At 58.2% G+C, this 24146-nt stretch overlaps 5 protein-coding genes across 7 annotated transcripts; 2 read left to right on the top strand and 3 right to left on the bottom strand.

The window, feature by feature from the left end:
* Positions 1 to 421: 421 nt before the first annotated feature.
* Positions 422 to 4754, bottom strand: SLC25A28 (solute carrier family 25 member 28). Its single transcript, XM_074907531.1, is given in 4 exon segments — positions 422 to 1538; positions 2936 to 2992; positions 3881 to 4109; positions 4266 to 4754. Coding segments are annotated over 4 exon segments (1293 nt in total). The 3' UTR covers positions 422 to 1020.
* Positions 4755 to 5301: 547 nt separating this feature from the next.
* ENTPD7 (ectonucleoside triphosphate diphosphohydrolase 7) lies at positions 5302 to 10705 on the top strand. The gene is made up of 12 exons (XM_074907529.1): positions 5302 to 5428; positions 5506 to 5679; positions 5787 to 5992; positions 6099 to 6249; positions 6641 to 6744; positions 6818 to 6874; positions 7363 to 7511; positions 7595 to 7761; positions 8515 to 8839; positions 8944 to 9029; positions 9151 to 9312; positions 9478 to 10705. The coding sequence occupies exons 1-12, from the start codon at positions 5421 to 5423 to the stop codon at positions 9704 to 9706; spliced, it is 1818 nt and encodes a 605-aa protein (XP_074763630.1). The 5' UTR covers positions 5302 to 5420; the 3' UTR covers positions 9707 to 10705.
* Positions 10706 to 11399: 694 nt separating this feature from the next.
* On the bottom strand, positions 11400 to 13223 carry LOC141961033 (V-type proton ATPase subunit e 2). 2 transcript variants are annotated; one of them, XM_074907528.1, is made up of 4 exons: positions 13059 to 13223; positions 12925 to 12972; positions 12510 to 12660; positions 11400 to 12241 (listed from the first exon to the last, which is right to left on the bottom strand). In XM_074907528.1, exons 1-3 carry the CDS (start codon positions 13160 to 13162, stop codon positions 12567 to 12569), a joined length of 246 nt encoding a protein of 81 aa, XP_074763629.1. In that variant the 5' UTR covers positions 13163 to 13223; the 3' UTR covers positions 11400 to 12241; positions 12510 to 12566. The 2 variants fall into 2 exon arrangements, with proteins under 2 accessions (XP_074763629.1, XP_074763628.1); XM_074907527.1 differs by having other exon boundaries at positions 12514 to 12660; positions 13059 to 13221.
* A 213-nt stretch (positions 13224 to 13436) lies between these two features.
* On the bottom strand, positions 13437 to 17911 carry COX15 (cytochrome c oxidase assembly homolog COX15). Its single transcript, XM_074907524.1, has 8 exons — positions 17542 to 17911; positions 16906 to 17028; positions 16475 to 16661; positions 16083 to 16250; positions 15485 to 15566; positions 15002 to 15156; positions 14013 to 14126; positions 13437 to 13733 (listed from the first exon to the last, which is right to left on the bottom strand). The coding sequence occupies exons 1-8, from the start codon at positions 17883 to 17885 to the stop codon at positions 13602 to 13604; spliced, it is 1305 nt and encodes a 434-aa protein (XP_074763625.1). The 5' UTR covers positions 17886 to 17911; the 3' UTR covers positions 13437 to 13601.
* On the top strand, positions 17873 to 22884 carry CUTC (cutC copper transporter). 2 transcript variants are annotated; one of them, XM_074907525.1, is made up of 9 exons: positions 17873 to 17943; positions 18258 to 18329; positions 18410 to 18469; positions 18702 to 18911; positions 20180 to 20215; positions 20636 to 20769; positions 21368 to 21395; positions 21793 to 21898; positions 22454 to 22884. In XM_074907525.1, the coding sequence occupies exons 2-9, from the start codon at positions 18260 to 18262 to the stop codon at positions 22563 to 22565; spliced, it is 756 nt and encodes a 251-aa protein (XP_074763626.1). In that variant the 5' UTR covers positions 17873 to 17943; positions 18258 to 18259; the 3' UTR covers positions 22566 to 22884. The 2 variants fall into 2 exon arrangements, with proteins under 2 accessions (XP_074763626.1, XP_074763627.1); XM_074907526.1 differs by lacking the exons at positions 17873 to 17943; positions 18410 to 18469 and having other exon boundaries at positions 18165 to 18329.
* Positions 22885 to 24146: the final 1262 nt, after the last annotated feature.

Genomic DNA, 24146 nt, shown 5'->3' with positions numbered 1-24146 from the left:
CAAAGCTCTCCAGCCTCAGCCGGTGCCAAAATTCCTGTGCTGTCCCCAACACATATAACCCAGGACCCTCCTGCCATCACCTCTGCTCAGAGTGGTTTGGAGGCATCCTGAAGATGCCTGGTCACAGTGAGGGTGCGGGACTGCCTGGCTGAGGAGTATGAATCTCAGCTTCTGCAAGGGGGCCACAACCCATGCCAGCAGCAGGTGATGGGCCATGAGCCAAAGGGGACGGGGTCCACCCTCCTCCTTGCATGCTGCCAGGGTGGCTGGGCCAGGCAGGCCCCCTCCTCCCACCGCCACTCCCAGACCCCATTTCCCTTGTGCCTCTGGCACCCATCAGAAGAGCTCAGCACCGGGCACAGTCAGGAAGGTTGCTGTGCTGGGAGCTGAGCCATGCGGGAGTAAGAAGGGGCTGTGAGGATAGAGCAGAACTGTTTTTATTGGAGGTGTCAAGAGCAGGAACAATAACAAACCTACAGGCTCCCCTCCTCAAGTGCCATCCTCCCCCCTGCCCACCACCACCGGGGCAGTCAGCATCATGTGTGCGTGCTACAAGACAACGGCAAGGCTTACACTTCGCTTCAGCCAAAAGCCAGACAAAGCTCCCCAGCATCCCAGGCAGTGCTGCCGCCGCCCCCTCCTTGGCGACTGCGAGCTCAGCTTGGCCCTGCCAGTGGCAGGGCAGGACATTCACCTTCACCTTCCCCTCCGAAGAGGGGTGAGCTTTGCATGAGAGGAAGTTTTGGTTAAGGGAAGGACAGGAGCACAGCTCCACCGAAGTGCCAGGGGACATGACCTGGGCTGCAGCTCCCAGCAGGACATCTCAGAGGACCCCGGGAGAGAGCAAGCTGTGCAGCCTGAGCAGAGCTGCAGCAGCCACAGGTGAAAAATGGCATCGCTAAACCCCGAAGGGCTTTGCTGCCTCCTCTCTTCAACACAAACCAAACTGAAAGGGAGAGGGGTCAGAAGACAAACCAGGAGGGGAGGTGAAGCAGGTCTGGAACAGCGTTCGGCTCTGGCTCATTTCCCAGCCCGCCGCTCCTCCTGGCGCTTGGTGAGAATGTATTTGAAGAACTCGTACACAGACCAGGCAATCGCCGTTGAGGGCATCTGATAAATGACTCTTGCCTGGACCCCTCTGAAGTAGGCAGTCACGCCGCCCACTTGGTACACCGTCCTGAAGGCATTGGCCATGCCTGTGATGTGTCCACTGATGTTGGAGCTCAAGGCCAGGGACTCCTGGGTGTTGAGCAGCGTTTTGCAAACGTCCAAAGGCGTAGTGGCAGCGGCAGCAACAGCCCCCGCACAGGCTCCGGAGACCACGTGGGAGCCTGGGTTGTACTGTCTGTGGGGGTTGAGCTGCTCTTGCAAGAACTCATAGGTCATGAAGTGAATGGCTTGGAAGGGGATGTTCATGGTGAGCTGGGTGGTGTAGCTGCGGTAGAAAGCTCCAGCCCCTTCGTTACGCCACACAGTCCGCACACAGTCTGTCACACGCTGGTAAGGCGAGTTGTACATCTGCATCCTCTGTTTGACCACTTGGGACAAGACGGTGGCAGCCAGCAGCAGAGCCAGACCCAGATGCAGAGGGGAAGAGAAGAGAGAAAGGGTAAGCACGAAGCCAGGCTTCTCCAAGTGCCTGGAGTTTGATCACACTGCCAATGACGGACAACTCGGACCAGCAGTGCCCTATGTGTCCCCAGGCAGGACTGCAGCCATTTAAATCTGCCGAGGCATTGCTGTCGCACAGACATCACTGCCTGCAAAACCTGCAGCTGCTGCAGCCCCAGGGAACAACCTGATACCCAAGTGCTTATACTCTAGATCCACCCTCACCCCCAAGAGGCTGATGTCTCCCCATCCACCATCGCAGAGCTACCACACAGCCAGGAGAATCCCCCCCCTGCATCTATGCTCTTAGTTTCCAGGCAGCTCTTGATCTGGGTAAGCCTGTCCCTCCCCAGCCACCCCCACTACAACCCAGAATAACCACAGCACATTGCAGAGCCCACCAGTCAGGAATCGCTAGTGGCCACTGCCGAAACACAGCCACCCTGGGGCAATAACCAAATGCCAAACCCCCCCTCCAACACATTCAAGAGTGGGGCAGGGGAGACTACAGCACAGCCTGTTGCTGTCCCACCTCCCCCATCTCAATGTGACAAGGAGCTAAAAATGATGTGACCAAAAACTACTACAGTTGTGATGACATGCTCCAGGAAAGGGATGACAACTGTCTGGCCACACAGCTACCTGCTCCTCAGGGTCCCAGCCAGGCAGTGGGCAAGCAGGAGCCTTGCTGGGCCCAAATCACCTGGAGTCTGCACCGTCATGACCCTTCCAGTTTTAAAAGGAAAAAATATGTTTCGTCGTTATTCCTTCTTCTCCCCCCATGTTCAGAGACTTTAATTACAAACTCTCCTTTTTCATACATACCAGGCTCAAATCAGTATCTTCCAGACATTCCACAAAATCTCCCTTCTCCTGACTTCTCTAGCATGCTTTTTGTACCCCATTCTAATTTTCTTCTTGAACAGAGGCCCAGAACCATACCACATCTTTGCAAGATCTCATCACAGCAATGCCTAATTTCCACACACTTGGAATGACTTTAACAGTACAGATCGCATCTCTCTTGCCTTCTTCCCTGCTTCAGGTAACTGCCACCAGTCAAACCCCGGGCAAAAGGCCGGTACCCTCCCAGCTCCTCCTAAGCCGGGGTTTGCTGCGCTCCCCAGAATTAATCTCTTCTACCTACCCCCTCCATAACGCGCAGCCACTGGGCTCCCTAACTGGAGCTGCAGCCACTGGCCCCCAAAGGATCCTTGCAGTCAGGCGAGCAATGAGGAAATCACCCTCTGTGCGGCAGAGGGGACATGAGCGCCGCGGGCAGCCCCCGATCCTCCCCTCCCCGGCAGGCCAGGACCATGGTTACCTTCGGCAGGGTTCATGGCTGCATCATGGAGCAACGTTGCTACACACCCGGCTGCACCTGCAAAACAAGAACTGCCAGATGTGAGGGGGGGGAAGGCGAGGGACCCTGAGGCTCCACCACAGCCCCGAGTCCCCCGTCAAAGCACAGGAGGAGGCCCCTGGAAGAGGGCAAGATCCGAAGGTGGCTTCCATCTCCCCTTCAAGAGGCTGGCCAGTCCTCAGCAGTTCCCACCCAGAGAGAGCTCAAGAAAGAGAGGGAGAGGATTGCGACAGGCTGTCAAGTCCCGTGGTCTGAGTGGGACTCACTTGGGCCCAGCTCTTGGGGGACAGGCCAACGTCACCAGCTGGCAGGGGCCGAGAGGACGGCGAGCGTCCCTGTGACCCACGAAGTGGAAACCCAATGGCACTCCAGCACAAGGGTGCTGAGGGCTGAATGTGCCCCGCTCTCCCCTCGGCCCCATGCTTTCCCCACCGCCGCAGCTCCTTGAGACAAGTAACAGGCACCACGGCACGACTGGCTCCGAAACCACGTGGCACTCCCGGAACAAGCTCTGGCACCAACACATGGTGCCACGGCCAGTCCCGGCTCATCTGCAGGCAGCTCCCATCCACCGGCATCCTTCTGAGCCAGGGCCACTAACCTGCTTCAAGCCCAGACACCTGGGAGCGGCTCCGGCAGGCGCAGGACTGGTGCTTCCCCCTGCCCGGCACCACGCCAGCATGGCACCGTGCAGCCAGCTGGCGGCTGGAGAGAGCACGGGGCCTCAGGACATCCACAGCACCCCGATCCCGCAGTGGCTGACGCCCCGCGGCTGAGCGGGGCCAGACCAGACCTCCCTACCACCAAAGCTCGTTCTCTCCCCACCCCACTCCCCACCCGGGCATGGTGGGTGGGTGGGTAGCCCCCGGCCCCCGTGGCCCCCCGTGGGGTCATCGGGAGCAGTACCGTTGGCCACATGGCTATTGCCCCCTGCGTGGATAACGTCGCTCAGCGTCTTTTTTAACTTTTCGTAGCAGGCGAAGTAGAGGGCGTGGGCCGGGCCGGCGCCGGTGGCGGTGATGTTCATGCCCCGCATGGGCCGCCAGACGCCCTCGGTGCGGGCAATGCGCCACAGGGCCTCCAGCACATTCCGGTAGCGGGCGGCGGGCTCCGGCCGCAGGCTCTGCATCCGCGTCTGGAACACAAGGCCCGGGTGGGCGGCCCGTCACCCCCGCGGGCCCGCAGGGGCCTGGACGGGGCAACTCCCGCCTCCCTCCACGGTACGCCGCGGTTTGCCGCCCGCCTCCCCTCCCCTCCCCTCCCCCCCCGCTCCCGCCGCCGGTGCCGGCACCTTGACGCAGTCGACGGGGTACATCACGCAGTGCTCCATGACGCCCGCCACGGCGCCCGCCAGCATGTGCGTGGAGACGGCGGCACCCTGCGGTAACGCTTCGTAGTCGGGGGCGGGCGGGGAGCGCGGCTCGGGGCCCCGCGCCGCCTCAGGCCCCCCCGGGCCGGCACCGGGACCCGGCCCCACCTCCGCCTCCGCGCCGCCCCACCGCGCTCGGCCCGCGCCGCCGCCGCCCATCAGCAGCAGCAGGACGCGGCCCGACTCCGCGCCGCCCCGCGCGCCGGGGCCCGCGCCCGCCCCCGCGCCCGCCCCCAGCTCCATGGCGCCGCCGCCGCCGCCGCCGCCGCCCCGGCCCCGCGCCGCGCCGCCCCGCCCCCTGGCTCCTGCCCCGCCCCGCCGCGCTCATTGGCCGCCACCGCCCGCCACCCGCCCCCGCCGCGCGCCCACTGGCTCGACCCGCCGCCCACCACCCCCGCGCACCGTGCTCATTGGCCGCCGCCGCCACGACTCGGACGCCGCCACTGGCTGGCCGCTCCCTCCGGCGCGCTCGGGCGCACTACCCGTTGGCCGCCGAGACTCCCCCGCCCCGCCGTTCCGCGCAGCCCATTGGGTGCCTCAACTTCGCTGCCCGCCCCACCGCGCAGCCCATTGGGTAGCGAGCCCGCGACCTTTGGCCCGTTCGCTTGTTCCTCTCGGCGGGGCTAGAGAGCCGCCATTGGCCGCCTCGCCCGCCACTCCGGCTCTCGGCGCGTGTTGTTTATTTGGGCGCCTGGGGTTGGCTGGGCGCTGGCGGTGGGAAGGCTGCGATAGGGCGCGCGGGAGGAAGTCTCTGGGTGACGTCACCCGGCGAAGGTGGGACGCGGGAGCAAGGGCGAAGCCAGGCGCGGCCCTCGGTCGCCTGGGGGCGCCGTTTCGCCGCGAGCCGATTGGTCACCGGGCCGGGTGGGCGTGGCTCCGCCGGGGGCGGGGTGAGGCGGCGGGGCCGATTGTGTTCCGCGGCCGCGGGGGGGCGGGGCACCGCCCGGCGGGGCTCGGCTGCGGGGGCCCCTATTGGCCGCGCCGGGGGCGCCTGGTGACGTGGCCACCGGTGCCGGCGGCGGGTGCCGGTAGCGGGGCGATGCGCGGGCGGGCGGGCGGCAGCAGCAGCGGACGCACATGGCCAGGTGAGCGGGTCTGGCCCGGGAGGCCGGGACCAAGGCAAGGACCGGGACCGGTGCTGATCTGGGGCCTCTGCCCTCAGGTTCGGCGTTTCCTGCCCGTTGTGGCGCTCGGCGGGACCTTGCCCGTGCCCGCGGCAGCGCCCGGCGGCGCTGGGACTGACCCTCGCCGTGGGGCTGCTGCTGCTGCTGCTGCTGGCGGCCGCCGTTCCCCGCCGCTGGGCCGTGCCGTCCCGCCCCGCTCGGCGCGACGAGAGGTGAGCGGGGACCGGGGCAGCCGAGGGCCCGGGGCTTGCCGTTGCCCGCCGGTGCTGAGGCGCCCCGTTTATCCTCGGCGTTTGGGGGGCTCCTCCCCGGACCCCAGGTACCTGGCGCAGGCGGAGGAGCTGACAGCCACTGACACCGAGGACTCGGCCCTCAATTACGGGGTGGTCGTCGACTGCGGGAGCAGCGGGTCCCGGGTCTTTGTCTACTTCTGGCCCCCACACAACGGGAACCCCCACGACCTACTGGACATCAAGCAGATGAGGGACCGGAGCAGCCGCCCCGTCGTCAAGAAAATTAAACCAGGTCGGTGCCACCCCTCTCCGGCCCCAGGCCCCCCCTGCCCACAGGACGGATACAGCCGCTGCCCACGGCAGGGCTGGCTGGTTCACAGCATCCCTTCCCCGAGCAGGCATCTCTGTGGCGGCGGCAGCCCCCGAGCAGGCTACGCCCTACCTGCGCCCTCTGCTTCAGTTCGCGGCAGCCCACGTCCCCGCTCAGAAGCACAAGGAAACTCCACTTTACATCCTATGCACAGCAGGCATGCGACTGCTGCCCGAGAGGTGAGTTCATCAGCCCTTGTCAGAGAGAGCCAGGGACCCACTGTGATCAATCTGCCCCGAGAAGGGGGAAGACAGCTGCATCATCTTAAGCCTGATGAGAGAATTAGGAATCCTGGGGGGATTTGAGAAAGGAAAGGGTGCATTGTTGGAGTGAGTGGTGTGGGCTGCAGAAGGAGGGTTTGAGCATGCTGTGAGTCAGCTGAGAGGACACTTTTTACTGAAGTCTCGAATAAATTCAGTTTCTCATATCTAAAGTGCTCTGGGTGCAGCAGGATTCATGGGGCTGGATGTGGGGTGTATTGCAGCGGGATTCCTGCTGTCTCGTGCTCCCACAAAGGAGCGTTACTAGTGAAGATCCCTTAGCATTTGTCCTTCTCCTGCGCCTTTGCAGGCAGCAAGCTGCAATCCTGGAGGACTTAGTGAGAAATGTGCCCCTGGAGTTTGATTTCCTCTTCTCCAAATCACATGCAGAAGTGATCTCAGGGAAACAGGAAGGTAGGAGCTGCCATAAAGCACTGCTTGGTTCCCTTTAGTGTATTGCCATAATGACCCTTTCTGTCTCATGTAGGTGTCTATGCTTGGATCGGCATCAACTTTGTCCTGGGCCGGTTTGATCATGAGGATGGTGAGTCTGGCTGCTTGTAGAGGCCTCTGGGAGGGTCTGAGTAGAGCCCTGCTGGAGCTCGCCCTGACACTGGAGCTAAGAGCAAGCTCTGGAGCAGGCAGCATCTGCCCCTCTGGCCAGGCAATGCCTGACCCCAGACATGCGTGTGAAACTCTCCTGGACCTGGGACCCGCAGGCGCAGCTGCCCCAGTCACAGGAACAAGTCCCTGTGTGAGGGGAGCACCTGCAGCATTTTGGAAGAAGAACCAGGAAGAGAGGGTTTGTAGTAGTGTTCCTATAATGGCTTCCAGCAGTGGATGCTTTGGGAGAACCTACGAAGTTGTGGGGTGGCCAGTCCTGAGTGTCAGGACCTGCTGCCCTGCAATGATCCTCGGGGGCTGCTTGCAGGAGTGGAGAAGCCCCATGAGGCTGCTGGGGGGGTAACAGTGGAAGGGAGGAGGTGCTGCCCCAGGCCTTGCCCCTCAGTGACATGCTGCCGGGGGTTGCAGAGGAGGATGCCGTGGTCACCGTAGCGCTGGGGGACCAGGGAGAGTCCCTGGTTCGGAAACGAACAGTTGGGATCCTAGACATGGGGGGCGCCTCCCTGCAGATCGCCTATGAAGTGCCCGACTCTGGAGCCTTCTCCTCTCCGCAGCAGGTGTGTATCTGGCCGGCTGGCCCCGAAAGCACCCCCTGCCTTCCCTGAGTTGCTCCTGATCATGGACCTCTCTGCATCCCCAGGAGGAGGCTGCTAAGAGCTTGCTGGCAGAATTCAACCTGGGCTGTGATGTACAGCACACTGGCCACATGTACCGTGTCTACGTCAACACCTTCTTGGGCTTCGGGGGCAATTTTGCCCGGCAGCGCTATGAGGAGCTTGTGCTGAACCAGACCTATGTGCACAACCGGTATTGCTGCCTTGTCTAGCAGTGCCCATGCTGGAGTATTGCAAAACAGAGTGCTGGTTCCTTCATGCTGACCTCTCCCCATTGGATTTGCCCCAAGAGCCGCCTGTGGTGATAACAGCTCCCACAGCCACGCTGGCAGCAACCATGTGGCAGCAGCAGATGCCCAGGCTGGCACAAGGTGCACAGGCACTGAGCCCAGCAGGTGTTACCAGTGCCGCAGCTCCCTCCCTTCCTCCTCCCCTCACAGCAAGCTGCAGGGAGGCCCCTCTGGTGACTTTTGGCTTTTCCTGCTCTGACTTTCCCTCCTTTTCCAGCACCGATTCACCCAGCACACATTTCCACAGCATCCCCACCTTGAGCTCTCTGTCTCCTGTCTCCCCTTCCCAGAACGCTATGTGAGGCTGTCACCAGAGGTGGAGAGGCTTGGTGCCCAGGTACTCTTGTGCCAGGAGCAAACCCTGCCTCCAGGCCTCTGGAGGCTGTGCAGGGCTACAGATCCCCACGAGTGGGTGGTGTGGGCTGTGCCTTATTGCACCCCACAGGTGCTCAGGGCATGTGGCCTCAGGACATGACAGATCTGGCAAGTTTGGCCTTGTCAGGAGGTGGCAGGGCAGGCCCCAGCACTGCACGGTACAAGGGGATGCGCAGTCTGCTGTGAGGGGTATCTGGATGTGGGGCAGTGCTAGACTAGGCTTTTAGTGATGGTACAGGAACCCCCATGCAATTGCCTTTCTTTCCTGGCCTGTTTTCCAGCCTCCATGGACAGCAGACAGGGCTGAGCCCCGAGAAGCCCTTCCTGGACCCCTGCCTGCCCGTGGGGCTGGAGGATACGGTGGCAAGGGGCAGCCAAAGCCTGTACGTGCGGGGGCGAGGGGACTGGCTGGCCTGTGTGGAGCTGCTACAGCCCCTCCTGGCCGGGCCCAACAGCAGCCAGGCCTCCCTGGTGGGGGCCTACAAAGCACCCATTGACTTTGGCAACAGCGAGTTTTATGGCTTCTCTGAATTTTTCTACTGCACCGAGGATGTGCTGCGCCTGGGAGGCCACTACAGTGCCCCCACCTTCACCTCTGCTGCCCGGGTGGGTGCTGCTCCAGCCTGGGGGCTGGGGAGCTGCTACTCCTGGGGCTGGGATGGAGCGGGGTCTGTTTCTCTGCTCTGAGCCTTGACTTCTCTGTCCCCCAGGAGTACTGCAGCCAGCGATGGGAGGTGCTGACCCAGCGTTTCCGCGGTGGCCTGTACTCGCCACACGCTGACCAGCACCGCCTGAAGTAAGCAGCTTTGCTGATGGGGTGCCGTGGCTGGACCTCCTGTGGGGGGCTTTTGCTGTGGTAAAGTACATTGGCACAGGTGGCAGCATCTGGCTGATGCTCCTGTGTGCCGTACCTGCAGGTATCAGTGCTTCAAATCGGCCTGGATGTACCAAGTCCTTCACCAGGGCTTCCATTTCCCCCTTGACTACCCCAGCCTGCGCACGGCCCAGCTGGTGTATGACCGGGAGGTGCAGTGGACGCTGGGAGCCATCCTCTACAAGACGCGGTTTCTGCCACTCAGGTACCGTTGCTGTGCTGTTGGCATTGCTCATGGAAGGGTGGTTGGGGAGGAGCAGGAGTTACCGCCCCGGGTGAGGGCTTTGCCCCCCCCGCAAGGGGAGCAGTGGCATGGACCCTGGTAGGACCCATGGCATCTCACAGTCAGTCCTGACACTCCTCTCCACAGGGATCTCCGGCAGGAGAGCATCCGGCAAGCACACGCCTCCTGGCTGCGCCTCTCTTTTGTCTACAACCACTATCTCTTCTTCGCCTGCATCCTGGTCGTAGTGCTGGCCATAGTCCTCTACCTCCTGCGGCTGCGCCGCATCCACCGCCGGCAGCTGCGCTTGGCCCAGCTCACCCTGCTCTGGCTGGACAAAGTGGTGGTGCCACCAGGTCAGGGAAACGGGCCGTGACACCAGCAGTACCCACCATCCAGTTGCACCAGCAGAACCAGGACTGACTGACAGCCTGGGCTCCAAGGGCTTAGACTCTTTCTTAAAGATCATCTCAACTCTGCACTCCATCACCAGAACCAGAGTCTGTGGGTTGAGGCAGCTATGGACACCGGTGCTTTCCTCTCTGCCTCACCCCAGCCTGAATCTGTACATTCCTTGGCCTCCGGCCTTTGCCTCACTACGTGGTGTAGAGCAAAGTCCTCTGTGGCTAGCAGGCTCAAGGCTATAGCCCTGGCAGGTCCCTCAGATAAGCAGGACGTTATCACCAAGGTGGCCAACCCAGGGCTGTGGCCTGAAGCACAGGGCCACCCCATGACTCAGCCACCCGTTTGCAGAGCAGGCTGGTGAGGTGCTGTAGTTCATCACCCAGGGTGGCCTCTCTGCAGTCCCTTACAAGCCCACAGCTGGAGAACAGCAGTCACCAGCAAAATTACTGCAGGAACCAGGTGAGCCACAAGTTCCACCGAGCTGCTCTGCCCAGCCCGGCCCCTCTTGGAGCATTCCTTAAGAGGTCTCCTGCGCTTTGCCGTGTCGTCCCCTCTTAGGACAATCCTCCCACGGTCCTAGCCACCATTCCAAGCTCAGCCCTGAGGGCTCAGGCTCAGTTCCTAAGGCACCACCAAAGTGGGCTGCCTTTGCTTTCGTACATTCCCTCCTGGGCACATCTGCCCCGTGGTGTCCCACACATTAATCAGGCACTAGCACCAGGACCCGTGGTTCTCTCCCTGTGAGCGCAGGCTGGGCCTGTCCATGGGGAACCACTTCACTCGGGCCCAGCTCACTGCCCCACGGCAGGACGGGGCTGTGGCTGTGTGCGCAAGCACAAGCCTTTCCCTAACACCACACCACCACCCCCACCCCCGCTGGGGCTGGAGCCCCTGATCACCCAATGAAGTTTGTCACTTTTTACTTGAACTCAGCCGTTCCCATTCCTGTAGCAATAAAGAAACTCCATGAGCCATCCAGCACCGGTCTTGTTTTCTAGGAAGAACTTCCCCAGCAGTGACAGCTCCTGGCTGGCACCATGGTAGGTGCCAGTGCATGTCTGCACAACATTGCTTTGTGCCACCGTGGTGGGATGATGGAACTGCTTTCTTGCCAGCAGATGTTCTCTGAGAGTCCAGCAGAAGGAGCGTTGAGCTCAACTCAGTGCTCTGATCCAAACTGAACTGTTGTGATCCCTGGAAACAGCATCCTTTGCTGCCCTCCTACCCCCTCCTAAGACAAGGAAGTTGAGCCTGCCCACTCAGCCCCTGGATGATGTTGCTCCCTGCTTTTTACCTTATTCCCCACCCCAGCCTGGGAAAGGGACCACCAAGCTCCTCCAGCTGCTGCAGTGTCATGGGGATGGCCCCAGCACAGCTGCCTCCCACAAAGAGGGGCTGGGCAGGTTCCCCATTCTTCCTCTAGCACATGCTGTTTCCTACCTGTGAGCCTGGTCCCACAGGATGAGTGCACAGGTGGTGGCATCAAGGATAGAACTTTCCATGCATGAGCATGCTGCCAACCTCCTGCCCTGCTTCGGCAGCTGAGGATCCCAGCCCTGATCTCATGGTGCAAGAGCAGGCTTAGGGGGAAGGGAAGAAGTCTGAGTAAGGCCAAGACTGCTCCTCAGCCTCAAAACAACAAATGACTGTGCCTCCAACATCACTTACTAGAAAAAGGACTTACTTTATTTCCACAACACAAGTTTAACAAACACAGACAAATAAATACAGATAAATTATCTGATAAGTAAGGGGAAATGTAAAACACAACGCCCTACTCAGTTCTCAGAACCTGGACAGAGGCTGGGGGTTGGTGATACCTAGACACTACTGCGGCACCCTCACTGCTGAGGTGGAAGGAGACACAGCATCCCTTAATCCCCTACAGCAGGCTGTCAAGCAGAACCCCCCACCGTGCACCTCAGTGCCTCCCTCATCACACCCAGGGGGTCTGCATGCTCCTCCAGGGTGAGCCCTCCCTTCTCACACCCACAGCCAGAATCTGTTTTAGCAAGGACCACCCTCACCACAGGGGACTGACCATACAACAGAGGATGCTATGGGCTCCTGCCTTCTCAGGCAGAGGGGCAGCTGGTGCCTGAAATGACCACGGATATGGTAACTAGTTGGGCAGCTTAGGGAGCAGGGGTTTCACTTAGTTGGGGGGTCTAGGGCTGAGTGAACTGGAGGGAGAAGGGCAAGCACTGCAGGGACAGGACCTTCTGGCACTACACACAGATCTCTCCCAGGATGGTGCTCAGTGTCAGTCACTGCAGCACTCCGCCAGCTGAGGGAATCTCTCCCTGGTAGCGTGGCTGCTCCCAGGACCGGGCTTACCAGGCCCTTGTCCCAGGCAGAGGTGCTGCCTGCCATGCTCAGGAGCCCAGCCATCCTCAGTCCAGGTTGCAGTGCTCAGGGTGTGCTGGGGCAGCGGGTCCAGCCTCTGTCCCAGCACCTCTGGGGGCTGCCTGGTATGGGAGAGTAGAGGCTGGAACAGCAGCAAGAGCTGTGAGGAGAAAGGAGAAGTTAGCACCAAACTGCACCCACAAGGGAGCCCCCACAAAACCTAGAGAACCACAGGCTGAGGGGAAAGCACTCGGTTTGCTCAGGCCCAGCGCAGAGCCAGCAGCCCCACTCTGAAACCAGCTCACCACAGCCACAATGCACAGAAGCCAAACATCACCCATCCAGCAAGGACCAGGTGGCAGCTCCCTCCCCAGCCAAACACAGGCAGACAAGCAGGGACATCTCTGCCACCCCAGTCTTCTGCTCACTCACGGTGACGATTCTGGGGGTGGGTCTCTATTCAGGCGCTGCCTCCTGGGGACTGCTCACTCCCAGAGAAAGCGCACGTACCAGATGGTCTCGTTCTTCAGCTGCGGCCCGAACAGGGGGTTGGCCTGGGCCAGGATGGCGATGAGCCAGCTGCAAAGGGACCCAACCTGCCGTCAGCCCCGATAATACAGGAGCAGGGACCAGGATCCCGGGATGCTGCTGCCTCGAGGGGCTGGCAGAGGGAGTGCTGCGCCGGGGGGTGAAGTGCCGGGAGGGAGACAGATCGCAGCCAAGGGGCTGTCCCGTTCATCCAGGGGCAGGAGGCTGGGCAGCAGCCACTGGGCCCGGTAAAACCTCACGGGAGATGGGGGTGTGTGTGTGTGTGGGCATCGGGGCCCGGTTCGAGGTACTCACAAGAGGTAGCAGCACACGGCGGTGGTGACCAGCATCGTGATGATGACCCTGCCGAGACACCGGCGTTAGGACGATGAGGCCCCGTCCCGGACCACCCGCCCCCGATATCCCTCCCCCCCGGAGCCCCCACTCACCCGCGGTTCGGCCCCTTGGGCACGAACCAGGGGGCGGCGATGCCCACGAGGCCCCAGAAGGCGGAGAAGAGGACGAGCGGCAGCGCGAAGCTGTGCGCCGTCATGGCCGCCGCGCCCCGCCAGCCCCACCGCCGCCGCACCGGATGCCGCCGGGCCACTGCCGCGCGCGGCGGCCAATCCGCGGGCGGAGCGCGGCGCGCGGCCGCCACTGCCGCCTCCCATTGGCGGAGACGCGCCGCCGAGCGTACGCCGGCCGACGCCAGGGGGCGCCAAAGGGACCCCCGGGCCCTCCCCGGCGCGGTGGCGCGGCCCGGCTTCCCCCCCGCGCCCCTCCTCACCTCGCTGCGGAAAGGAGGCACCCAGCCAGACACCAGCCGCTCCGTAAAAACTCCTTTATGTTACAAAGTTCGCACTCACACCCGCCGCTGCCCGGCTGGGCGCACATAGCCCGCCCGCCCCAGCACACCCGGGTGTGCGGGGGGTGTCTCTGCCGTCGCCGGGCCCGGCGGCGCAGCTCCCCGGGAGGGCTCTCCCTCCGCCGGGTTACTTGGGGACCCGCCGGAGCTCGCTCATGAGCCAGAGCGACACGCTGAGCAGCGCCAGGGAGCCCGACTGGTGCGTGGCGGCCAGAGGCGTGGGGACGTAGAGCAGCAGGGTGCTGATGCCCAGGCCCACCTGACAAGGAGGGAGAAGCGGTGAGAGCGGCTGTGGATGCATCGCTGACACACAGCAACAGCACGCAGTATGATGTGAAGGCCCACAGCCAGACCTCCCACCCTCAAATTCAGACCGTGCGTTGCGGCAGGGTGAGACCCCGGGTCTAGGCAGCTCCAGCTCTCAGCTCCTGGCTCTTGGGGGCCAGCACGGATCCAAGCATAGGACAGCTCTGTCTTGTGAACGTGCTACAAAGCACGAGGGGGAAAAAAAATAGGAAGGGAAAAAAAAAGACAGTACCTGCATGCAAGCCACAGCCAACAAGGAAGTCACTGCCATCCTGGTCCTGCGAGGGAGTGGGATCTTCCGTGAGAAGAGGAATAATGCTGTGACTGCTGTGACCGAGGCGATTCCCTACAGAAGGGAAGAGAAGCAACCACCTTTCCAAGAAAAGTTCAAAGGAAATGGGTGCAGCATCCTTTGGCTGTGCCTTCCATACAGTAAAAGAAATTCTGTGAGCAGTATTTAAATGTAGAAACATGTTAATGGCCATGACCAAATCCGGGAGCTCCCATGCTCACCAGGTTAATAACTCTGAAATTTAGCTAAAGTTATATACCTCTGTTCTTCAAATTAATGCTTTACTTTCCAATAGCTTTTTCTCTTTCAAGTCATCAGGGATTACTTCTGCCCTCTCCCCATCTGTCACCTTGACAACTAAAGGTGGAAGCTGTCACCTGCAAAACTGATCTGACTTTTACCAGCCAGCTGTAGTTCACCAGCATAATCTTGCTGTGCAGGTCACCCTAGCTGACTCCTCTTATAAGTCACTACATCATTCTTTTTAGTCCTAGTGATGGCTTAGTCCACAGCAGTGCCAGCAGAGGACTGCTCTAACTAGCAGGGATATTGTGTACTGGTGTAAAGCAAGTTCAAAAATGCTGAAGGGAGCACTCAATATCGGGATTGCCAAGTTTTATTTCACACAGCTTGCCCAGACATTTCAACAGCGAGGGCTGCCCTGGTCCGTAGCTCAGGTTATGGAAAAGGAGACACAAAGAAACAAAGTAACTTGTGCAGGAGGAAGACGTCCTTAAGGAAGGAGACCACACTGAAAATAAATAAGTGCTAAACTTCCTCTTTCTGCAGCAGAAAATTGGTAACACTCTCAGGACCTTTGGACACCCTGGATATCACTCAAGCTGACAGAACCATGGCCCAAAGAAGACAGCTTGGCTGCAGGAGGCAGCTGAGAAGCAGCACAGACATAGCAGGAAGACAGCACTTACCAAGATCCTGTGATCAAACTGTACAGTTGTAGGATTCTCAAAGATATTTCTCAGCATGGGGGAGAAGGCAAGGAGATCATCTGGGATCCAGCGCTCCCCCATTTTGGGGAAGGAATTGTACACAAGGCCAGCATCCAGCCCTGCCACAAAGGCACCTGCAATTCCAGAGCAGAAAATGAGACTACCAGAGTAGGCAAAAGTGGCAGTCCAGGTTGCACAGCTCTGATTCCAGAGCTCAGCTTGATCCCGAATTTTGTTTAGAAACATATACAGATATCACACAGCAACAGGTAGGCTGGAAGGTGCATCTCCACATGCTCAGGAAAGACCAGCAAGAGAGGTTCTTGACTGTAAGGTTCCTGACAGCAGTAAAGCTCTCCCAGAGAACATGACGGGGGTTACTGGCAGTCTCTGCCAGACCAGAACAAAAAACAGGGCAAAGGAATGAGCTGCAGATGGGACAGCAGAAAGAAACAGTCTTACCTGAAAGAGCAGTAAGAAAAATGAGAGCTGTAGTGCCATGAGCATATTGTCTCAAGCGAAGGAGCTGATGGGTTTCAGGTAACTGTAAAATACAAAAAAAACAAAAAAAAACCAACAAAAAAAAAATCAAAGCAAAGCATTCCCAGTGCTCTTTGCAGCAGGTAAGAAAAGCCTTCACTGCAAATACAGGCTAAGGGGTTGGCCTGTATTTTACAGGGGGAATCTGGAGAACACCACACAACAAAGTCACACTTCAGTGGTTCCTCAAAACCACAACTAATCAATTCCACCCCCCTGCAGAAACTGAAGTCGTCACAGAGACAGTTACTGTCACAAATCACTTAGCCCAGCCAGGCACACCCCTGTCTGAGCTTGCAGGAACTCTGAGACTAATCACTTTTGAGTGGAACAGCAGGAGTCAAAGGAAGTTTACAGAAAGGGTATTTTATTTTGTAACACAGTATTAGATCAGAGTCAGAAACAGACTAAAACGGAAGCACTATCACCCTTCATACCCTTTCCTCACCCTTCACATCACACCCCCAACCCTGTGAACTGACACTACCCTGTGCTTTTGACTCCTGACACCACTCTGTACCTTGTGTCGCGGAAGCAGCAAAGACAGCCCTGTCCACAGACTAGCAGAGTACAGAACCAGTGCAGAGCCGAGATGTGCTGCAAGACGGTACTGACTGACCCGAGGAATGTCATAAGAGTCTGGCTTCTCTTCCAACCCGCTCTTCACCATGTACCATCCCAGCAGCCCCTGACAAAACAGGAGAGGGGTTAGAGCCAGACAGAGCAGCAGCAGCAACTGCTAAGACTAAATAAACATCATGGGCAAAGCAACTTGTTTCTTCCACCTTCAACCAGCTACCAGCACTGACGCTCCCCAAGCTTTCACAAATCCCACTGCCTCAACTACGCTCAATCAGAAGATATTCACAAGAGATGCTGCCACTAATCCCTGCAGCTACAGAGCTCACTAACCTGGAAGCAGACCAGCCCACAGAGCGCAAGAACGCAGCCCTTCATGGGGCGGCTGAGCCAGCCCTTTTTCCAGAAGTAGGCGGCAGGCAGAATGTAGGCCAAACCCACAACACGGCCCCACATACGGTGCGAATACTCCATGTACCAAATGAACTTGAACTCTGTCAGCGTCATGTCATGATTCAGGCTGTTAAAGACAGTAAAACAAAGAACTGTTTCATGTAATGCATCAGTCTTGTGCCATACTTTGTGCAGCATAGGATCACCTTCCTCAGAGAAAGGAAGAGGCAGTGAAGGAGTCTCCATCAGACAGGCTTTGTGTACCTTCCGCATGACGTTAGAAAACCTTTCCCTTCTTACAACTGTTCCTTGAGTGGCTCAGTCGCAGGGGATGCTCCCAGTCCACCCTCCTTCCACTTCAGCACACTCACATTTTAAACTCTGGGAACTGCTGGTACTTCTGGAACTCAGCTTCCCACTCCTGCTGCGTCCTCGGGGGCTTCATCTCTTTCACCAGGTGCCAGTCAACCATAGAAAGGCCCGATTCTGTCAGCCTGGGAGCAGGGACACAAGCAGTCACAATTCACTCCCTGGCAACGTGCAAATCTACCGAACCAAAACGAGCTGTTTGCTGCACCAGACAGCCCTTAATCTGACAGCCAGAAACAGGATGGAGACCAGGGAGTCAGCGAGTGACCAAAAAGACTTAGAATTACCAAAGAACGTGTGAGAAAGTTATCCCCCACTGGCACCAACACACCATGGGCAGTGTCTCTCTGGTACTCCCAGCCCTACCCCACTGTGCCCCTCTGTGACCAGGAAGGGGGAAAGACACAAGAGGAGCTCTCAGGGGTGCACTCGGGGTGGGCCCCTGGCGTGGGAGGCAGCTGCGGGCCGCATGGACAGCCTAAGCGGGTCACCGGCGGCAGGGACTGGAGGGCGGCGGGAACGGAAGAGCGGCAGGGGCCGCCGCCTCCATTCTGAGCCCCTTCAACGGCCCCGGCGCGGACACGGCTGAGGGGCGCGGACCGGTGCCAGCGGGGCGGGACGTGCCACGCCGCGCTCACCTGGTGACGCCGCCCAGCACCACGGCACCGGCCACGGCGCCGCTGCAGGCCAGGAGCCATCGCCCCACGGCGGGACGGGCGGCGGGCGGGGGCGCCTGTTGCAGGAGCCGCCGCTGCAGACACCGCTGCGGAGAGAGACAGACGCGGGCCGGCGGAGCGGGGGCCAGGCCGGGGGCCAGGCCCGGTACCGGCCCCCCCCGCCCCTCAGCAGCGCCGCCGCCCCGCGCGGGCAGCAGGAGCCGGACGCCGCCGCGCGCCGCCCGCAGCATCCCGAGTGACCCCGGAAGTGGCGCGCGCCGCCGGAAGCAGAGCGAACACTTCCGGACACACCTGGGCGTCACCATGACAATCCCCGGCACGTGACCGAGAGCCAGCAGCGACCCCCGCGCGCCGCCAGCGCAGGTGAGGGCGCGTGCGGGGCGGGGGCGGGGCCCGGGCGGGGGCGGGGCTGTGGCGCCGGGGGCGGGGCTTCCGCCGCAGCGCGCGAGCGAGGCGCGCCGGCTTTCCACCCCCACCCCCCATCTCCACCCTCCCGCGTCCGCCCTCGCGCCCGCGGGTGGCGCGGGCCCGGGCCGCGAGGGGGCGAGGCCGGAAGCGAGAGCGAGGGGGCGGGGCCTGCGGCGGAAGTGGCCGGGGGCGGAGCCGCGGCCGGCGGTGGCGCGGAGCCGGGCGGTCGCCATGGGGCGGGTCGGGCTGACGGTGCCGTTCTTCCCCAGGTATGGACGATGGCTTCCTCATGGAGGTGTGCGTGGACTCGGTGGAGTCCGCCGTCAACGCGGAGCGCGGAGGTGAGGCCCGGGGGCGGCGGGGAGGGGGGCGGCAGCGCGGCGGGCCTCGGCGGGGCCGGTTCTGACGTGCCTCTCCCCAGGTGCCGGCCGGATCGAGCTCTGCGCGGGCCTCGTGGAAGGAGGGACCACCCCGAGCATGGGTGAGCCTCGCCCGCCCCCGCTCTGCGGCGGCCCGGGTACTCCCCCTCGCGAGGGGTAGGGGGCCAGCGTGCCCGGCGCACCCTCCTGAGCGCCTTCCTTCCCTTTTCCCTCTTCCTTTGACCTCCTCCCGACTGCCCTCTGTACGTCTCCTCGCTGTCTTCATCATGCCTCCCCCGGTGGTTGGAGCTGCCGCGGTTGGGTGCTGATCTGCCCCTCTCCCTTTTCCCTCAGGACTGCTGCAGGTGGTGAAGCAGTGCGTGCGGGTCCCCGTCTTCGTGATGATCCGACCTCGCGGCGGAGATTTCCTCTACTCGGACCGGGAGGTGGAAGTGATGAAAGCCGATATCCGCCTTGCCAAGCTGCACGGGGCTGATGGACTGGTGTTCGGGGCCCTCACTGAGGACGGGCGCATTGATACAGAGCTCTGCACAGCGTTGCTGGGTAAGAGTGTCTCCAGTCAGAAGTGCTGGGCCGAGCTCTGTGTGATACCAGTGCTGTGGCAGGAGTTCAACGCTGCTTGGTCCGATGCTGTAGAAAGAACTGGTCAGGGTGCTTTGGTCTGCACATCTTGTCTCTGCTCTTGCCGTCTCTCTCCACCTTCCCTAGTTTCATATATTGTTGTACCTGTGAGACATTGAATAGGTAGGAACCTCTGCAGACCAAGGGCCTTGTCCCAAGCAGTTCACACAGTTTGAGGCCCCCTGGGACATAATAGCAGGGTCTAAGAAGGAGAGAGACTTAGTTGAGCTGCTTTGGGGGCATCAGAATATTAAACTGTTGGATTTTCTTCCTTCTTCATTTTCTTTGCCCTTGTTTTTTGCCTTGTATCCCTGCTACAGGTGTCTAGGATATGTCTCTCTTGGACTTGTGGGTAGCTGGCAACTCATCTTCATTTTTTTAATCTAACACACCCAGTGACAAAAGAATGAGAGAGAGGTGGAACCTTATAAAAAGCTACTGAAGCTGCAGTGAGAAATTGTTAGTCTAGACCCCTAACACACAGAGAGAAACAAAATTTGTTTCCACATATTTTTTGTGAGCTACAGCCAAAGCTAAAGAGGGCTGAGCCTTTCCCTGGTGATGTGGTGCTGAGCTTCTCATAGGAAGGTGAATATGCTGTAGGGTGTGCAGCAAAAGAGAGGCGTCTTGCCAGGATTTGCTTCCACTAGAGCAATGAGGTGCTCTGCTGGAGCCAATGTTTCCAGGGCAGGAGGCAGTTGGATTTCTTTTTATAAAAATAAATAAGCTTTGCCCAGTATATAGAGGACCACTGGTGAAGTTTGCTGTGGACTGAGAGCAGAAGTTGTAGGTGGTGAAAGAAATCACAAAAATCAGCTCTCCTGCTTTCAAAGAGCACTTGTCCTGTCCCTTCTCCAGGTGAATGATACAACTTCCCTGCTTCCTTCCTGCAGAGAAAGACATCCGTGTTGAGAATGAGGGTTTTGCATGACCTGGATGAGATGGGGGATTTTGGTGTTACTTGTAAAAACAAAAGTTTGTTGCTTCCTCAAAGAGCAGAATAACTCTTCCCTGCCAAAGAGCCTGGCCAAGGAGCAGCAGCTGTGTTCTTCCCAGTAAATGCTGGACTCTTCTGAGCTTCCCAGGAATGGCCCAAGAAGCTTTCTCCCTCTTTCATCTCACGTGCTTTATCGTTCTAGCCCAAGGGACTCTCTGTACCAGCCCTGACTGACCATGTTTTCTTTTTGCAGCGGTGTGCCGTCCCCTGCCAGTCACATTTCACCGAGGTGAGTTGCCTGGGTCTGTGGCCCTGGCAGGGATCAGCCTCTGTGCCGCTGCCACAGGAAGATGGGGCTGGGAGGGAGCTGAGCTTAGTGTACTCTGGTTGTTGTTTGGAGGGGGGAAAAGCTCTGCTTGCTGTGCAAGAGCAGGCTGTGGTTGTGCTGTTCCTCCAGGAGGGGATCTGGGCTTGGGGGCTGTGTCACTGTTCTGTGTGGAGAGGAGGTGTCTGAGGAGCTGAGCACGGTGGCCCTGCCACTGCTATGAGGGGGATGTCATAGTCCAGAGCTGTGTGTGGCTCCCCACGGGGGTGGCCAGCTGTGAGAAGGACCCTTCCTGTTGTTGTCTCCTGGGCTCCTGAACTGGCTGGGGAACAGGGCTTGAGCACGATGAACTGTGATTTCTGAGCGGTTATGTTGGTCACTCAGCCTTCGACATGGTACACGACCCTCTGGTGGCACTGGAGACCCTGATTTCTCTGGGGTTTGAACGGGTGTTGACGAGCGGCTGTGACAGCTCAGCACTGGAAGGATTGTCCTTAATTAAGAGGCTTGCAGAACAGGTAAGTGTTCCCTGTGCTCCGCTGAGTTACGTGGCTGCTTCCTGGGCATTGCTGGAGGCAGCTCCTTTATGGTAGCCCTCATTTCTGTAAGTGAACTTCTGTCAAGGAGTTCTTGTCCTCCCTTTCTGGCTTGGCCTTAATCTGGTTTCCCAAGTCCACATGCGCTGGACCTCAGAGTCATCCACAGCAAAGACTGGTTGGGTTGTTCTTGCTTGCAGACTGGGAGGAGGATGGTAGGAGTTGGTTTCAGCAGTTGGTGTGATTAGCCCACACAAACAGCAGAGTGAGGTCCCTGCTGGGGGTCTCTCAGTTCCTGTTAGGAAAATGCAACAGGTGTACCTGAGAGGTAGCCAGCTGGGATAGAGAGGTAGGAGGAAACAGTGACAAGTTGACTTAGCTGTAGTTGCCAATTCTTTTCCACTTTTCGGTGTGAAACATGAATAGTATAAAAAGATGGGTGAGAGTGCACAAATCATAAGCCGTGGTGACATCTATGAGCTTATGGAAGGTGCTGCACGTAAGATTTCTTTACTGCCCCACAAATGTGTGTGTGGATGTCGTGCTGAGCAATGTCACTAACATCTTACTCTTCTTTCAGGCGAAGGGAAGAATTGTGGTGGTGCCAGGTAATGTTTTTAAGTCATCTTTAACAGGTCCTATAGTTCCTAGTCCCTGCTTCCTAGCCTCTTGCCCTGGGATGTGCTCTCTGATCTGGCTTTCTGAGCCAGGTTCCCAGGAGAAGGAACCCTGGTTTGAGTAAAGGCCATGCAGCCAGCTGGGGACAGCAGAGTCCTGCGGCTGCTGCTCACTGGAGGATTTGGGGACAGCTCTAGATCTGTGGGAGAACATGAGGCAAGGCTTCTCCCATCTCTTTTCACGTGCCTGGGGCTCTGTTGTCCTAAGGGCTGTCTTTTTCCTTCAGTGTAGATGGTGCTTGTCCCTCAGGGGGTAGGCCCAGGGGTGATGCTGGGTCTGGGACAGTGCCATCTGCACTGTGTGTGACATCGGGATGCTTCCCACCAGGGGGTGGCATCACAGAGCGCAACCTGCAGAGAATTCTGGAAGGCTCCACCGCTTCTGAGTTTCACTGCTCTGCTCGCTCAGCCCGGGACTCAGGGATGAAGTTCAGGTAATTGATTGATTATTTTTTAGCAAAACTGTACAAGGGAAGACCTGGATTAATGGGAACCTGAGTTTGTAGAACAGGCATAAATTTGAAACAGCTTCCTGGGTGCTAATTACGCTCTTGTGGTTGGGATCATGATGCCTGGCTGTGTTCTGCAGTGTATGAATCCAGCGGTGCTCATCATCTGGACACAGGCTCAATGCAGAACTGGATCCTTGGGGCATTTCTTCTGCTACTGCTGCCCTAGGGCTTGTGAGTGCTCTTGTGTGGCACTTGGGAAGGCAGGTTTTGGTGTAGCTGCCTTAGACCTTTAACACAAGCATGTAGGATTGGGAGATTTGTCACACATTTGTCCACAGGTCAGCACTGGCTTTCTGTTGATGCTAGTGTTTATTGCCTTTGGATTATTTTTCTTTCTATTACTGTCTCATCCTTGGTTTAGGGAGCACCAACAGGTTCTTTGGCCACTGCTGAGACTAGGGGAGATAGTGGGTTTTTCTTAGTGTGTCTTACTCATGTGTATCACCTGCAGATAGTAACCAGTTGTTTTCCCTACAGAAATCCGAACGTTGCCATGGGAGCGTCTTTCTCTGCCCCTGAATACTCCATAAAAGTGGCAGATGTGGCCAAAGTGAGGACCCTGAACGCGATCGCAAAGAACATTCTGTAGTGGATGGCACTGTGCTGGGACAAGAGCGCTGAGGCTCCAGGGTCTTCCCTGCCACATGGACAGATGGGTACTGCTTCCGTCCGCAGGCTGCAGAGGATGTGAACTAGGTGATGAAGCCTGATATCTCTTCTTTGGCTTCCCCTGAATGACCAGTCCCTGGCTTGGAAACTTGTGTTGGCCATTTTAAATAAAAGGACTCATTCCCAGATGTTGCGGCAGCAAGCTGTTTGGCAGTATTCGGGAGGAAAGGAGCTGAGCAAGTAGAGGGACTGAATTGTGTAGCACTGCATGTGATTGTCAAATAAACACTGCAGCTGCACCCCTCTTGCTGTGCTTTTTAAAAAAATTATTTCAATTTTGCAGGTAAGACTGTGATCTGTGTCGCATAGCCTGAATTAATCCAATCATGTCCAGAATGCCAGGGAAGGAAATGTCATAGCCACAGCTGGAAAACAAGGCCAGCTGTGGCCAGCCAGTAGGATGGCTGGGGATTAGCAATGCAGCAGCTGCTAGGAAGCACGCTGGTAAGCAAAGGTGATAAATGCATTAACTTCAAAAGGGAAGCAGCTTCTAGCTACATGACTGATCAGGTGAGGTAGTTGGACAAGTGCCCTTACTCCTGGACTGTGGACCGTGAGGGCTTGAGGTGGGGTGGGCCTGTGATGAGATTCCTTGGGAGGACAAGGTGCTTTTTCTAAGGGACTTTCCAGGTCCTTTTCCCACCATGAAGCACAAACTGCTGGTTCTCCAGACAGTGCCTGGGGGAATGTGCCTGTTGGGTTATGGCTGCCTAGTCAGAATTGAAGGCCTAGGCTCTTTTCAGTTATCCTGCAAAATTCCCAGTGAAAGATCTGAAAGGCGTTGGAGTAGTCCATTAAGAGAGTAGAGACCCAGAGATAAAGCACCTTTATTCTTGCAGCCTGCTCTTCTCTACAAGATCCACAAAGCTGAAGAGAATCCCCCTGACAATAGAGAAAGCAGACCTTCTTAGAAAGCAAAAAACAGGGTTCAGATCTGTCTGCCCAGCTTGTCAATAGCATCCAGCCTGTGAGAATGTACAGCAAAATGTGCTATTTGACAGGGTGGCAGCACCTTCTGTCACTTCAAACAAAATCAGGTCATTGAAAATCTATAACCAAGGTTAACTACGTGTCTTCATCTCAAAGGGCACATCCACTTTTTGACATGGATCCATCAGAGGTATCAGTGCCTCCCAAAACAGACCTCAGGAATGTATGTGATAGTTCTCAACATAGGATGTGGTAGAGGAGTGGCTGCTTAGTGCTGGTGTCAGAGCCTGCTTCACCACTGGTGGGTGGACGGGCAAGCAGTAGGAAGGATCTAAACTCAGAAGAAATTATTAAATTTGTGGTTATAGGCAATATAGTTCAGAATACCTGATTTAAGGGTTCATGGCTTATGTTGTGAGATTTCATGAGTCATGGTGATAAGTAAGATAGCGGTAGCTCAATTAACATGAATATTCTGCTGACACAGCCCCCCCAGCATCATAAACACAGAGTTTGGTTCTTTCCCTCTGTGTAAAGTTACAAAAAAAAAAAAAAAAAAGGCAAGAAAAGC

The sequence above is a fragment of the Athene noctua genome, chromosome 5 (genome assembly GCF_965140245.1).
Source record: "Athene noctua chromosome 5, bAthNoc1.hap1.1, whole genome shotgun sequence".
In the NCBI taxonomy this organism is placed as follows: Eukaryota; Metazoa; Chordata; class Aves; order Strigiformes; family Strigidae; genus Athene; species Athene noctua.
This window is presented reverse-complemented; position numbering and strand designations above follow the sequence as displayed.

Coding starts and splice junctions, on each gene's coding strand:
- COX15 (XM_074907524.1), bottom strand. CDS start 17,885: ATGGTGACGCCCAGGTGTGTCCGGAAGTGTTCGCTCTGCTTCCGGCGG. Junction 17,029..17,541: donor GTGCTGGGCGGCGTCACCAG/GTGAGCGCGGCG, acceptor CCCTGCTCCCAG/GCTGACAGAATCGGGCCTTT. Junction 13,734..14,012: donor TGGCTGTGGCTTGCATGCAG/GTACTGTCTTTT, acceptor CCTCCTTGTCAG/GTGGGCCTGGGCATCAGCAC.
- ENTPD7 (XM_074907529.1), top strand. Junction 6,745..6,817: donor GATCTCAGGGAAACAGGAAG/GTAGGAGCTGCC, acceptor TGTCTCATGTAG/GTGTCTATGCTTGGATCGGC. Junction 9,313..9,477: donor ACGCGGTTTCTGCCACTCAG/GTACCGTTGCTG, acceptor TCCTCTCCACAG/GGATCTCCGGCAGGAGAGCA.
- CUTC (XM_074907525.1), top strand. CDS start 18,260: ATGGACGATGGCTTCCTCATGGAGGTGTGCGTGGACTCGGTGGAGTCC. Junction 18,330..18,409: donor CGTCAACGCGGAGCGCGGAG/GTGAGGCCCGGG, acceptor GCCTCTCCCCAG/GTGCCGGCCGGATCGAGCTC. Junction 21,396..21,792: donor AAGAATTGTGGTGGTGCCAG/GTAATGTTTTTA, acceptor GCTTCCCACCAG/GGGGTGGCATCACAGAGCGC.
- LOC141961033 (XM_074907528.1), bottom strand. CDS start 13,162: ATGACGGCGCACAGCTTCGCGCTGCCGCTCGTCCTCTTCTCCGCCTTC. Junction 12,973..13,058: donor CCCAAGGGGCCGAACCGCGG/GTGAGTGGGGGC, acceptor GTGTCTCGGCAG/GGTCATCATCACGATGCTGG. Junction 12,661..12,924: donor GCCGTGTGCTGCTACCTCTT/GTGAGTACCTCG, acceptor GTCCCTTTGCAG/CTGGCTCATCGCCATCCTGG.